The following is a 15582-nucleotide window of genomic DNA, read 5'->3' as shown; positions in this document are numbered from 1 at the left end:
GGCACAAAATAAATTGGAAAAGTGACGGAAAAAAATCGCACAATGATTTCGTGGCAATCAGCTCGAATTCGGCCGATTTATTGAGTCGCCAGCGGATATTGCACATTGATTTCAGTTTAATAACATAAATATTGTTTGGGCCCCCGCCCATCGCCTCCTTCTCGTTTTTTGTATTTTGCGTGTTTCTCCTTGGGGTCTCTTTGCATTGCCAATAATAAATTTCAAATTTCACATTTCACTTCCGCTGCACAACGGAAGTTGATTTCTGGCTCTCGCTTCTGCCAAGGGCGCCAATTCGTACTGCCTATTTTTTGGAAAACGAGGATAACGGCAAGTGGGGCGTGAAAAATGTTTTCCAATTCTGTTCTCTGTCCGCAGTGTTTTTTTTTCGTTTAGGGTGGACCGCTTGTAAATTACACGAGAACAGATTTATAATTGGAAAAGTTTGGAGTTTTGCGTTTTGCACGCTTGTTAAAGTCAGTTTAAGTTGCAGAGAAGCCGCGCTGTGCTTTTAATCAGCCACAGCATTTTGCGCCTACTCTTAATTAGTTAGACATCTGCCAACAGCTTCATCCATCATCCATCATCACTCGGAGCAGGGAAACTTAATAAATTTAATAACCACAAAATATGCCCGCAGCGATGTGTGTGGTGCCAGGGTGCTAAAAATGCCAGACAGCCCTAGCCATCGCCATCGCATCCGTGGCGTATTTATAGCCCACATCTCCATAAGAATCAGCATCAGGCTCCGCATCCGTATTCGCATCCGCCCAACGCCCACATCCTTCGCCGGATCTCTTCCCAGTCAGTCACCTTTTCCAAAACCATGCGTCATCGAGGCGACGCCCACAACTAACTGGAGCCGTATTGTGGATTGTTGTGGGGATGCCAGGATGCCGGGATGCCAGGAGCACGGATGCCGAGCCGGCTGATTTGATTTGATCAGATATGATTGAGAGCGTCTTAAGCGGCGCCCACACAAGCAGACCGTCGCTTAGAAGCGTTTTCGAGGCTGAGCACTGTGAGTCGAATGGTTGATACCCTATGTGCAATTCAGAGTATATCTCTATGGATTTAAATTGTCTTAAATTTATATTCCAGGATGGTGCGGTGTCCCACTCAACTTTCAGTAATTCAAGCCCACTACTACCCATTAGTGAAATGGTGCCCTCGTTCAAAGTTATGTACATACATGTATTTAAAATGGTCTTACTTGCTTTAAAATGGCCTTTCTTTTTAAAAAAAATCGACGAAAACAAAGTGACTCATATAGATATCAAAAACAAAATGGATTTAATAATACGTAATCTTAAATAAATATAGGAGTAACAGGGGGTCTTGTTACTATTATATTCTTAAAGATTCTTTTTTTGGAGAATTTAAGATGCTAGAATACCATTTCAATGCCTCGAAGGTTGGGGAAAGCGTTGATGGCCTTGGAGGGGCCACACGGATTCGAGATTCCCTGAACTAGTTGTGTATTTGCATATTCCTCGTGAATAGGAAAGTTATTTTGCCATCGAACCATCGATTCATGATGGCAGCCCTGCAGGCTAGCACTTTGATTAGATTCTGGAGGCCGGAGTAAATTTAATTTGGAAAACAACACATTGGCCGGGCATGTTATGGCACTTGGAGCGGAGTGGGTTGCCTTTTGTCTCCGATCTCAAGACCCAATTCATACGCCCCGTGGCCCAGTTGATTGATACGCTCTCGGCGAGCGTCGAAGTACGCAAACAAGTGCCTTGGGCTGAGGTGGATGTGTAGGCCGAGGTGAGTGGGCGTGGCATGGCCCGGAGACACAAATCCTGGCAATTGAAAACTTTCCACTTTTGGCAACACTCCAAGGCTCTGGCCACGTCCTCATCCCAATCTCCATCCTCAGTCGCGGTTACGAAGCCAGACAATTGTAGCCCAGTTATTGTGTATATATTCGAGCTGTGTGTAACGTAATGCTTTTAGCCTTCCTCCCACTCGAAAATTTCATGCGGTCTTTGTGCCGACAGGCTCTCGCAACCTGTTCGCCCCGAGTTTTCCGACTTTTCCGATTCCGAGTCCGAGTTCGACTTCCGACCATTTGAGGCAGTCCGCCCCGGCTTTGTTTTAAGCCCCACCTCGTCTTTTGTGCACAGAGCTTTTTATGCGACGTGCCACTAAAATTTTATAGGTTTATTTATTGTTTGCACAGCTACTTGCTACAGTTGTTTCTCGACCAGCTTTTCTCCTTCCCCCTTAAATGCACTGAATCAAGCGTTAACGGCAGACAATCAATTACAAATTCTAGCCAATTTAAAGACGGCCTTTTAGTCTCAGCTGCTCAGTGAGTCCCCTAGTTGGATAAAACGAATAATAAAAGTAAAGGGACTGCGAAAGGAACTGCCCTTGGATCCCTTTCCTCTAACTAGTTGGGGCAACATCCCGCAGCATTCGACGACTAGAAAACTGAACCTGCAGAAGACGGGTGCCACCAAGGATGTGTAAATCTGCATATGAGGATGTGTCCTGTCGACAGGCGGAAATGAAATGCAGGTAGCGAATGACAGCTCTAGGCGGATATTGATTTTGGTGTGTGTTCGCGAACTGGAAACGTTTTCCCACATTACGGCTCACAAAAATGCGAGAGTGAGCTGCTCATTGGATATCTAGGAGCTTTCATCGTTTTTTAAGACAGCTGTACCTCTAATTGGGGCTACAGTCTGTCATCCGAAAAGGGACACTAATGGATTGCCACCCCGTTCTTAATTAAAAGCATCGGCTTCGCTCCTGCCATTGGTTACCTAATCCATTCAAAACTAGCTAAACAAAGCAATTTGCGCCCTAAGCTCCGACATTAATTCAAATTATGACGAGAATAAAGCAAAGCAGGGCGTTTAATCAAAACGCTTAAGTGAATCTCCAGGAAGGGACGCTGGAAATGGGTCCAAAGCGATGACTCGACTCTCTGGAAAGGCACTACGCCTTATGTCATTTGCATTTTAAGTACGGCGCTCCAATCCCGCCTCCTTTATCACGTTCCACCCTGCCAGCTAAACGCAAGTTTCAGTGCGTATTTCATACAAGCTAATTTTTTTACGATTATATGCGCTTAATAAACGCCATCGCCCGTGGAGCTGCGATGAGGGATGCCAAGGAATCTGAGCCCGGAGACTCAGCATCTGGGTCCCATCCTCGTCCCCCCCTCCACATCCTTGATCCGCCGTCACGTGCTGTGCCGACTGCTTAACGGGGCAACATCTAAGCCAGCGCAGTGGAAACGATGGCAGCGCCATCATCACCAACACCACCACCAAAGCGCACAGCGCAGCGGAAGTTCATTCACACACTCGCACACCCGCACACATGCATACATGCTGGGGGCAAGAAAGGCAGATAGTGGAAGCTTCCCTGGACTCGGATTTCTCCTTTGTTAAGTGTGTCCACACGGGCTAACAGGGATTCCCCGACGCGAATTCCAATGAGATCATGTCGCGCATCAATAGGGTCAAGTTGAAACTATAATCGATGGTTTTTTATATTTTGAAGTATATATGTATGTATTATTTAGAAATCTAATCTGCAGATTGATATAGTCTGCTTATGATTACATAACTATATAGAGCTAGGAAAGGTTTCGTCACTTACACTTGGTTCAGATTGAGGTCAAAAGTACTCATCCAATCCAATTAGTTAGGGATAATATTTTGAAATGTAACTAATCGAAATATTCAACTGATGTTACTTATCGAATATTTAAAAATTTGCTTAATTAACTGAATATGAATATGAGCATGTGGGATTTTTATATGTTCCTTACTTCCTAATTGTTGTTTTTATAGCGTTCAGAATAGTAATATCCTTTTGCTGTAAAACCAGAAAATTAGTTAGGTAGAATAGTTTGCATGAGCACGACTTCCTCTGTGATAGCTGCAAGACCAATTTACTCCCTTTAAACATATAATGTATACTTTCTTTTTAGTTGAATTTTCCCCTTCTATGCGGATGTTTCGTAATCAGGATGTAAGTTCCTTCTAAATATCAACTACTACTTGAGTGTCTTTGAACAGCAGATGGCTGGGAGACCTGCCCTTCTACCCTGATTTCCTGCTCATTGTCATTTATGGCGTAAACATGGTGTGTACTTTCTGTGTCTCATCCTGGATCCGTATTCGTCGCTGCCTCAGTGGAACACTCCGACAGTGTCAATGTGTTTGGATTTTGCTGATTTCGGCTGCACGTGTAATAAGAGCTCTTCGCATTCGAATCTACATATTTGCCAGTCGGTTTGGCTGTGTGGCAACTAAAGTTTTCCGCCGTTTGACTGCCTTTGCATACATTTATCCTGGCGTCCTTGTCAGGTGGCTCCTGTCGCCGTAAGAGCGCGTTTTGAGTGTTCGGCAAATATGCGAGTGCTTGGCAGGGCTTACCGCAGTGGAGAAGTATCCACCTCCAGCCCACAATGCCACACCCCAGCTTTTCTCGGATTCATCCTACTCCCTGCCCCATTTCGGTTAGCTTCCAGTTGGCTGGGTGGTGCTGGGAGTGGGGGATTGTGAGCACTGTCCGATTCGGACTCAACTTCCGTTCGAAGTGCACCGCCAAATGGATTCGTATTCGGTTTACTTTACCACCTCCTCCACTTGATCTTGGTGCGGGCAAAAGTTTTTCAATATTTCAAGAGATTCCGTGTTTTATAACCCAGTTTCAACCCCCTCCCCCTCCTTCGCCAGCTGCAGCTTTATATAATTGAGTGGAAGGAAGCAGCTTTAACCGCACGAGTTAACCGTGAAGAGGCGATGGCGAGGATTTCGAGTGGAAGCATTTCGATCCGGCATCTCAAGGTTAAGATACGATAAAATATCTCTCGGCTGTTCGCCGAGAATGGGAATCATATTTAATCAAAAGTAAACGTCGTCAATGAGCAAGTAATAAGCATAACTATGTTACCTGGCTTTTCCCTAGCAACTGCGCATTATAATCCCAAACGACCTCACAAACGACACGATGGCAGTCCGTCCATGTTGGAGTAACCATAAGGATGCAGGAACAGCATTTGCGGATCATAAAACCAGTTCCCCGCTGCGCACCAACTGTGGATGGTCCCAAAGGATGGTGACAAGTGGGCACATGTGGACGGACGTGAGACCCGAATGAAAGGCCCAATTCTCGCCTTGGACACGCACCGGGAAAATCAATGGAAAGGTGCGCATGTGACCGGGGAGAGGGGAGTCAGAAGTGCGGGGTCGGCCGAAGCCAGCAGAGAGTTTCCACGTTGATGAGCCGGATTCATTTCGGTTGCGTGCCAAAGTCAACGGAAGGTGCGAATTGGGGATGTCACACATCTGCAGATGGGATCGCGTGGGTGGCTGAACTTTGGAGTCCGGCCGCAAAATGGGGGGCGACAGGAAGCAATCCGAAACTTACAGTCGACATGGAGGACATCATTAGCAGGAGCAAAGGCAGCTGTCACTTGGGTCGGAAATTACGCATATCCTTTGATAAATTGTAGCGGAAAGCGAAATAATGAACTGCTTGCAAAGTTTGCGACAAACTATATCAACACTTGACGATTGTGCGTTGTGTACACCGGAATGGCAAACTTTGGTGCACAGTAGGTGAGCGTATCCGGATTTGGCCATTGCAAGGACGTAATTGGGTCAGTGCCGGTGGTAGGACTTGGACTTCAACTCACACAGATCATCCTCGGGATTAGCCTAACCGATGTGGGTTAGACGCAAGCAAGCAGGCTTGGGCTAATGTCATCAAATGACGTGTCACTCTCAATCGGGAAAGCCGAGGAAACCCGATATCCTCGCTCACATCCTTGCCCTGATAAGCGACGATATAAGGACGAGTATAAGCTTATGCAAAATTAAATCATTAAAATGCGAGTCAGATGAAATTTTCTTAAACTGTTTTGCGCACGAGTTGATGCCAAGTCACACATGCCAATGCAAACAGCGCCCACACACAAACACACACAGATACACACAGAATCGCCCAATGTCCTTAAACACACACACGCGTGCTTGTGCCTAAGTAGATATTTCATCGGATTTTCACAGCAGCTGAGATAAAAAAGCGGCGAACATCGCAGCGAGTCGGGGAAAAACCCACGGACAGCAACAAATTTAAAACGTTTTAGCTTCGAGGAGGAGTTGGGCTGGCAGGTTACCCTCGATAATGGCTGGGGTCATGTTTTGACCTGGTTGACATGAAAGCGGCGGGCAGGAGCAGGGAAAACATCGCCAGTCACATGTGTAAGAGCGTGAGACATTAAAATTAAAGGTAGCCACAGAGGAGAGAGGAAAATGCTTTGATCAACCAGGAAGTACAAAAGTCGGAACACCCTCGAAACAAGTGGGTATATACGAATATGTACCAGGAATATCATAGGATACATAGAAACTCAAGTGTGTAGTATCATAGCATTAACCAATCGCTGTCCTGTACAAATCGATTATCATTAGTGAAACTATATTATTTAATAACTTGTGTGCATGGGCATCTTAAGTACCCTGTATCCTGCAGGGTAGCATTATTAATGGTCACACTTGGACATATTCATAAAGGGACATCGAACCGATGCGATAAACGTCTGTTTTTGGGCTCAGCTACGTTCTGAGATGTGTTTAACTTGAAGGACCCCCACTGCCGTGACATCTCATGCCCTCCCTCGCCGGAGTACTTCTGCCACTGAACTTGGGGAGCAAGTGAGTGTACGTGCTCCATCCGGAAGCCCAGACATCGCAAAGCCACGACTAGGCAGTTGAGAAATTAAATTCTAGTTACGCCCCTGGAATTTAAAAATAGCAAACAATCGGCGAATGGGTAGAAGAGATGGCTTTCGGGTTGAGAAGTGGGTGGAAGCGGGTGAGGATTGGAGGCTGAAGGACGCTTGGATGCGGTTGTTGAACGTGTTCAAATTGCCGAAACGCGTCGAAATTATGTTAATGTTGTATGTACGTGTCCCGAAGGCGGCCAACAAATTGAATATGTATTTAAGCTTTAATGTTGGGTGGTAGGGGCGGTCGGCTATCGGGAACGCGTCATTGTTTAATCTATAATTTGGCATCTATATCTTTATTGTGCGCCGGCAGAGAGGTGGAAAGAAGCGAGTCCTGACAATTTGGCATCACTTGGCTTGCCTTTGTCATTCCTGCGTTTTTTGTGCCTTCCCCGATGTTTGATGTATGTGTATACATATATATTCCGTGGAGGAGGACTGCTTAACAATTCCTGTTCATCTCTCTGTCACTTTTAATGAGTTCTTGTGCAAGAATTTTCCTTGCCTCGCTGGAACTTTGGAACGTTGGCAACAATGTCGGCGAAATTGTCGCCGCCCCTGATAATCAGGCGAACGCCCTTCGAAGTGGGCGTGGTCGAGGCCATGACGCATTGCCACCATGATTATAATTTCCATTAAGGCAATTTTGTAGGAGGACTGTCGTGGGATGAGCTGAGCTGAATCATATTGAAACAATTTGCATTGCAAGCAGTTAGTGCGAAAAGTTATGTTCATCGGAGATGAATAAGCCGTACATTTAATACTTAAGATTTGAGTGGGAGAAGATAAGTTAAGGATACAAAATGTGACTTCCCAATGCCATAATCAAGGGAAATATTAATATTTAAGATATTTATAGATGCATTTGGGATTGCGGACAACGTTCATTGTTGACGAAACGATCTAGAAACTTGTCAAAACATTTAAAAAGACGCCTAAGCGTATGTACATAAATCAAGACAGCAGCCAAATCCTAAGACATCACATCACGCATACGCCATGTGACCACAAGTTTCAGCTGGGCGGCAAACGAGCGTGTATGTAAATGATTTAGCTGTCCGAAAAGTTTTGAGGCTTGAGGTTTTTGAGCGAAAACTATGGAATATGCGAAGCATGTGCGGACAATTTGGTCATAACCTTTGACAGGCCATCCAAAAGGATTGTGGGGGCGTGGCCAAGGTAGGGATAAGTTTTGACAGAACCTGTGTATTCAACCGAAAAACGAGACATTGATGGGACACTCTCCAGTTAACAACAAGATGTGATAAATACCGAAAAGTGCGCAGTCACTTTAAATGGCTAATCATTCCCAGCTACATGATGAATGTGGGGGAATGGGTGAAGTGAAGTGGTGTGGTGGATTGGATAGTTTTACCACAGCGTTTTATTGCTGCTAGCTGCAGCTGAGGCAGTATTTTAATTAAATTTAATGCGCCATAAGCTTTAAATAAATGCCACTTCTTCGTCCTAGAGCCTCCATAAAAGAAGCATTATTGCATGCGAGTGGGAGCTCCATGTGGGTGGCTCCTGAGGATGGTAGGAGATACCCATTTACATATAGTCGGGACTAGCGCGGCTTTGTGGGCAATATTCCATCCCCTCGTTCTGCTCTTTTGCCGCGCATAAATAAGGGATTATGGATGGATCCACGCATTTAGTTCTCGGGATTGTCACTGCTCCAAGCCGCAAGCCCCAGAAGAAGAACTTTCCCCCCGAAAACTGTGCAAGTCAGATCGACATTAATTTATATATTAGTTTATATAATAAAAATGTGTTGATAATTCAGGATATGCCAACGGACTTTATGAGTGGTTCTAGATACTTTAGATACCTTTCAGATTATATGTACGAAATAAAATAAAACGATGTCAACCAATTTTCAACCGAATGTGGCCTCATTACGTTCAGTACCAATAAACAGATTTTGCATAGCTTTTATGTAAATGACAACTGTGCCTAGTTTGCAAAACTATTTTACCATTTCAACTCTGCTTTATCCGTCGTTTTCAATTCACATAATGCTGGCTAAACACTTTTGGATCGCTTCCAGCGCAATCTGGGCACAGGCAATTAAGTTATGAATACTTATAATCGGTTTGTCGATAAATCTAATCAAGTGGGAAACATTTTCGTAACACCAAAATGTGGCATTTTGGGCAAGAATTGCGATAAAGGATAATAGCTTGCGATTAAAAACCATGAAAGGAGCAGATAAAAGATAGTTTGACCCGAGTCGAATTCCCTTAATTGAAAGTGCAATTAGGAGGGCACAACTGGTAGCTATTTCCGGTCGAAGTTTAAGCCAGATAGTCTAGAAATTCGAGTGACTGACAGCCTCATGATGAAGCATACGATGCGGATGTCTGAGGTGAATGTGACGGGGATAGAGCCAGCCAGGTTCGAGTAAATTAATCCACTTCCGTGGGTAAATCCACGCAACAGGATGTACATATACTATACATATGTGAAGAATATCAATTCGGCAGCCATGTGGACACATAACTCTGCCAGCTCCGTACGCTTAATTGAAAATGAAGTGCAAAAGTTTCTTAAGCAGGCAAACAAATGATGAAAACCAACTGGAAAGAGGGAAAACTTACGGAAAAAACAATTTCAATTGATGACAATATGTAAAGATTGGACGTAATGTAAAATGGGCTCCATATGATGGGTAAATATAAGTACAGACTTGTTTACCACTTTATTTTATAAGTAGATGGGGCTACTTTTTTTCCCATTTTATAAATTATGATCGATGAACTCAGAAAATTCAATCATACTCCACATCATACTTATCGAAGGCGGCAACAATAGATCGCCAGAAACATCAACTTCCTGCCTGCGTAGAAGTCTGGCAAGCTCCCGAACCGCATGGCGGAACGGGAAAAGGGACGTGCCAAAGACGACAGACGTTGGCAAGGCCGTTCCGATGTTTACCAATCCAAGCCGCAGATCCGCAAGGAGCGCCGCCATCCGCCACAGCCAAATCATCCTCATGAGAAGGACCAGCGACAAGATCGTCGGTTCTCAGAGGAGAAGCAATCCCTACCAGAAATTATAGTGGCGGGAAAGTACCGCTTGCTGAAGCGTATTGGAAACGGATCCTTCGGCGAACTTTTCCAGGCCGAGGGGCTCAAGTACCACGAGAAGGTGGCCATAAAGCTTGAGAGCTCCACGGTCAAGCACCCATTGCTGCCCCGCGAGGCCAGGATCTATGGCATCCTGCAGGGCGGACTGGGTATCCCGCATGTGAAGCACTATGCCACCGAGGGGGCGTATAATGTCATGGTGATGGACCTCCTGGGGCCCACGCTGGAAGATCTGCTCAACCTCTGCTCACGCTCCTTCAGCATGAAGACCACCCTGATGCTGGCCGACCAGATCCTGGCCCGCGTGGAGCTGCTCCACCGGAGGTGCTTCATCCACCGGGACATCAAGCCGGACAACTTTCTGATGGGCCTGAACCGCCACCAGACTCAGGTGTACATGATTGACTTCGGACTGGCCAAGAAGTTCTACAGCCTGCGCACCCAGAAGCACATCGGCTACACGGAGAACCGGGACCTGGTAGGCACGGCCCGGTACGCCAGTGTGCGGGCCCATTACGCGGAGCAGAGTCGTCGGGATGACCTGGAGTCCGTGGGCTACCTGCTGCTCTACTTCCAGCGGGGTCGTCTTCCCTGGCAGGGAATCCGTGCTCACACGCAGGCCCAGAAGTACGAGAAGATAGCTGAGTACAAGGCCAACATCCCACTCCAGCAACTCTGCACCGGCTTGCCTGTCGAGTTCTTCATGTACCTGAAGTACTGCCGCAAGCTGCACTTCGCCGAGAAGCCGGACTACGTGTATCTGCAGCAGCTGTTCAAGGTGCTCTTCCGGAGCCAGTTCAAGGTGTACGACTTCCTCTTCGATTGGGTCGTTTTGAAGCGAGAGTCGCTGGAGCAACAATCGCCGCAAAAGGGTAGGGAAAGGGACAGGGGTGGAAAAAGGAACGGGGTGGTGCAGAAGGAGAGGCAGCGACACAAGGATAAGGGTAGGGATTGTGATACGCAGAGGTGTCGCATAAGGAATGGGGGAGATTTGTTCGAGATCGGGGAAAATGAAAGTACCACTGCGGAAGACCCAAACGAAGATAAGCCGCGGAAGAAGAATGGCAAGGCCTGCTCCTGCAGCTACCACCTCCAGAAGCGTCTTCAGGATCGGGATACGAGGGCGCCTCTGATGACCGAGCGGAGGATCCTTTCGAGGGAGCAGGAGCAGGAGCTGGAGCTGGATCTGCGGGGGTCCCCCCAGATGCACTGTCTTTGATATTACGTTGTTTGTAAATGTCTCGCGTGTTAATTAACTGCCGAGCAACTATATTTAGCATGACTTAACCATTTAACCAGCTCAGTTCTTTTGTTCGCCAAATCAACGTCTTGGGTAATTGGGAGAGCTCTTGGGCGCCCACAGAAGTCAACTGGCAGCCTCGCCAACAATGGGACCAACTTTGCGGGGCGTCCCACACGGTGAAATCGATACCGTGGCAACTGGGGGGACATAAAGGATAATGGAGGCTATGTGGGGCTATGCCACCAACATATCCTACACTTAAATAAGAAATGCATTTTTATACAAAATTTAAATAGTCCTAACAAGAGTTTACCACGTGTGTAGTTTGTGCAATATAATGGTTTACGAACAATATAAATTAAGTTTAGTTTGTTTTACTGTATCCTTAACTACAACCCTTTCTGTAGCTTTTCCTTTGCTGGCACCAATTGCTGCCGAGAATGAAAAAGTTGCCTGGAAAGTGTAGCACACGCACACACACATTCGATGGCCTGGGTATTAATAAAGGGGTTAATTATTGGCCCAGCCAGGACGCGTTACGAGATTCCTGACACGACTTCAGAATGTGTGGCTGGAGCGGGAGGAGATGGCTAGGACCGGAGGACATATAAATGACTCCCCCAGTGGCTTGGAAGGAAATAGGGTCATCGCAGCCGAGGCAAAGTAGTTTGCTCAGTCGCGCAGCAATAATGCGGACTTACGGGTCCAAGATATCCATCCTACGAGTAGCAGTCCGCAAGAACACACAGGCCAACTATTTTCTGGCCCAAAGCGCTTTGGCCCAAACCCCGAAACCGGCGGCAATGGCGCTTTGGGCTGGGCATGAGGGTGCATAAATCTATAAATAGCTCCCCACGCCTGGGCCTACACTGAGCGAAAAACGAGGAATCATAATTACTGCTTAGCAAAACAGGGGATCAACTTAAGCTGGCAGAGAGTAAAGCTAAACTAATTGTAATTGCATTGTAATCTTCTCATAATAGAAAATATTTATTTATTCACCCTAATGATCGTGCCAATTGAAAGAATTACTATGTGAATGCAAACCCTGATAAATGTTATAGATCTAATTCTAATTATCCCTCAATCACATTCAACTAGGATATATCGAAGCTTGGCAGATTCCGCGGACTAATTCAACGAGCGAGTACAATTCATGCCCACTTAAAACCACCTTCTCGGCAGCTTTTCATTTAAAGTGCTTCTCTAAAAATAGTCTACGTTTACTCCCTGCAGACGGGTTTTCCCGTGTACGTAGCGCAGACGCTGCCACGCCCATTTAACATCCCAAGTTCTGCGATTTGAGGAGGCAGAGTCCTTGTTCCTTGGGACTTCCACCCACGAAATACTCTGGGTAACTTTCCTAAGAAGTTGAATGCATGCCTAATGTCGAAATCCCTACACCACAAAAGAGCACACCCACACACACACACAGCTCACACACACAGCACACGCACACTCATGTATGGTAAGCCCGACCCACGCACTCATACGCTTTTCCGTTCACGTACACAACGCGCTGAAGCGTAAAAATATTTGCAAGCCTTGGCTTCGGCTTTCTCCTTTCCCCATTCACCATTCTCTTTGGGCCCTCGCATTTCAAATTAAGTTAATTTTTTCGTTGAACAAAATGGCTACAAATCTGTGTTTTATTTATAAGTGCCGCTGGCCGAGCGAGCAGACACATTACAGAAGGCAGTGAACTCGGTCATTCTGCGCTGATGGGTCCTCGATGAACTTCGGTGACATTCAAATTGGGCAGTTAACGAAATTGTGCAATTTGTGGGTCAATGGCAAGTGGCGATGGCAATCCGAATATCAAGTGGATGCGAGTGGACATGTGAGTGGGTCCAGCGGGACCATCATGCTTATGGGTGTCTAATGGGGATGACTGGAACTGTGGCAACGTCGCGTATGAGCAATATTGTCACTTTGTGGTGTTGTGCGCTTTATTCTTACATAATATTAGGTATTACCTATACCAATTCAAATTATTAGTAAATACTGGTATATTTTCCAAAGGAATTGGCTTGATATTTAAGTTTTCGATCTATCCTTTTGTGTGGAATTATGATTTTCAACGAACGCAAGAACTCTGCATCCTCACTTTAATTCAATTATGTCTTGCACTTAATTTCAAGAAAGCCTGGCTCATTAAATTAGTCACAAACGATTGCCATTTATAACAATTATTATTTAATCAGCGTTTCCAACATCTAGCAGCGCATTGCTGCTGGAAAACATTTGTGCCTTGTGGCAAAAATAAATGAGATGACAGGGTAATTAAAAATTTTGCATGTGTGGCAAACATTAATTATGCAGATGTGTAATTAAAGCGTATGCTTTCAATAAAGTCTCTTCGCCAGAAATCGAGGAAATTGCGCTATTTCTTAGGAATTCGATTTTAAGTTCTGGGCACAAATTCAATGCTTTAAGACCAACTATATTCTGAATCAAGCACCAACTTCATTTTCTTTTAATAGTCTGCAGAGGAGGTCAGGACAATTTAATAAAGTAAAGTACGGTAGATAAATAAACAAATAAATTGGCGAACTACTAATACTACTACTGATACTACTATGTATCAGAGCATAATGAAACAGCTAGATTAACGATGAACACTCAGTCCGACTATTAATATATATAATATATATATCCTTAATGAGGATTACAAGCTGAATCGATCTGCAAATGTCCGTCTGTCCGTCCGTTAAGTTTTTTGGCACATATATGGCCGCCGCTAGATGGAGCTCGTGTGCAATATCGGATGATGTTAATAAAAAAACAGAAATCTGAAAGCATCTATAAAAGTAGCATCATAAATTAGTATTAACTTTTTGAATTTAAGCTATAATATAATATAAGCTATAAGCTATATATTTTTTTTGTGTGGTTTTGTAGCCCAAATTGACCGGCTAATATAGCTATAGCCGGCCCAGTACTTTGCCATCCACAGCAGAAGGCTGTACTGGTGGTCATAAATTATTCAATTGAGAATATGTTAAAAATGCACAGTAAATTATTTACGCCAGGGACCCTGTTCGATGTACAAGGATATTTACTCGAACGGCAGAGTGTACCATATATGTACGTTCGTACACTCGAAGGGCCCATTGATAGCCTCAGAGGGCTTTCGGCCACATAAATTTAGCCATAAATTTGCCTTCCCTCACAAGCAGATACAAATACAGAAAGCACGGACACACACTACCCCCCCACACACACACACGCACTCCACACTCAGTTGGCAACTTTCATTGCATAACTTTTTGGCACTGCTGTGGAGTGCACAGTGGTCAAGAGCATATTTGTTATGTTCTGGTCAATTAGAGTTGTCATTTTTATTTTGAAGGATAATCGCACTCTGCCTGAAGTGGTAAAGGGCTATAGCATCCTTATTGCTAACTTTAAGAGCCTTTTCATTCTGTAGATTTATAATTTTGCTCACTGTCGTTGCGAATGCGATGTTGCTGGGTCAGCAGCAGATGTCCAGGGAGTGTCCAGATGATGTGCTGCAGCAAATCAGTCAGCATGGCGAATGATTTGCCATGCCACGACGAGGCCAGCCCCGTCGATGAGCAGACGACACGGCAGGGCACACGTGGCGTATGATTAATGCGTCTGGTGCGCGCTTAATGCTCTTAAGTGCACATAAATGATTGCAATTTCGCTCGTCCTGTTAATGCATCTAAAATCGCATTACGTGCAATCGGCATCAGCCATTCGACCAGAATTGACCAATCGACTCGGGGCAAAGGCAGTTCATTTGATTATGTGACCACGTTATTGTGTGGTGGTGCGACTGCAAATCAAAATGAGCCTTGGTTTTCCAAAAACAACGAATATCAGATATTGAATAAATCACTCACGGAAATCTATCGCATAAGTTATACTAAAGCTTTGCGAAAGCAACAAACATTATCCTTGTGGGAAATCCGCATTGAATATTTTGTCAAAGGATTTGGCCACGTCCACCAATCGGAATTGCATTAGTATCGCTAGTCTAACGTGATTGGTTGAAATGAGATTTTATTTTCTGGTTTTTGGAGGTATATAAATGTGTAAGCTAAGCACTTTTAATATAGATAAATAGCACTTATCTTTAACTGTCACCAATTAATTATATATACATTAATAATTTATGAGAAAAGCAGTCGTTTTTGGGAGGTTTTTACCAGCATTTATGTGTTAAAATTATTTAAATAATTTAGTAGTGGCTTAAAATAAAATTGACTGTGTAGTGTGTAGCATATTCAAAATACATATGAAAAGATTCTTAAATAAGAACACAATTAAAAAGGTTTATTGGGTGTTCAACTGTAAGCATCGCCTTGAATTAAATGGGATTTTTTAAAAAACTTTTTTTTTAATGATTAATTGGATTGTGTCCTATTTCGTATTATTTTAATTTATAATAAAATAATACAATTTCCAACTAAATTTCCGACTATCAGTTACCTGTTATCTATTTTGTGGAGGTTAGAGGG

General features: G+C 44.5%; 1 protein-coding gene across 1 annotated transcript; it reads left to right on the top strand.

The window, feature by feature from the left end:
• Positions 1–9560: 9560 nt before the first annotated feature.
• LOC117144989 (casein kinase I) lies at positions 9561–11265 on the top strand. Its single transcript, XM_033310460.1, has one exon. The coding sequence runs from the start codon at positions 9635–9637 to the stop codon at positions 11069–11071; it is 1437 nt and encodes a 478-aa protein (XP_033166351.1). The 5' UTR covers positions 9561–9634; the 3' UTR covers positions 11072–11265.
• The last annotated feature ends 4317 nt before the right edge of the window (positions 11266–15582 follow it).

Source organism: Drosophila mauritiana, chromosome 3R (assembly GCF_004382145.1).
Source record: "Drosophila mauritiana strain mau12 chromosome 3R, ASM438214v1, whole genome shotgun sequence".
NCBI lineage: Eukaryota > Metazoa > Arthropoda > Insecta > Diptera > Drosophilidae > Drosophila > Drosophila mauritiana.
The sequence above is the reverse complement of the archived record's forward strand: the minus strand, read 5'-3'. Positions and strand labels throughout refer to the sequence as shown.

What these genes read in the sequence shown, in the direction of transcription:
- LOC117144989 (XM_033310460.1), top strand. Translation starts at nt 9,635, where the DNA reads ATGGCGGAACGGGAAAAGGGACGTGCCAAAGACGACAGACGTTGGCAA.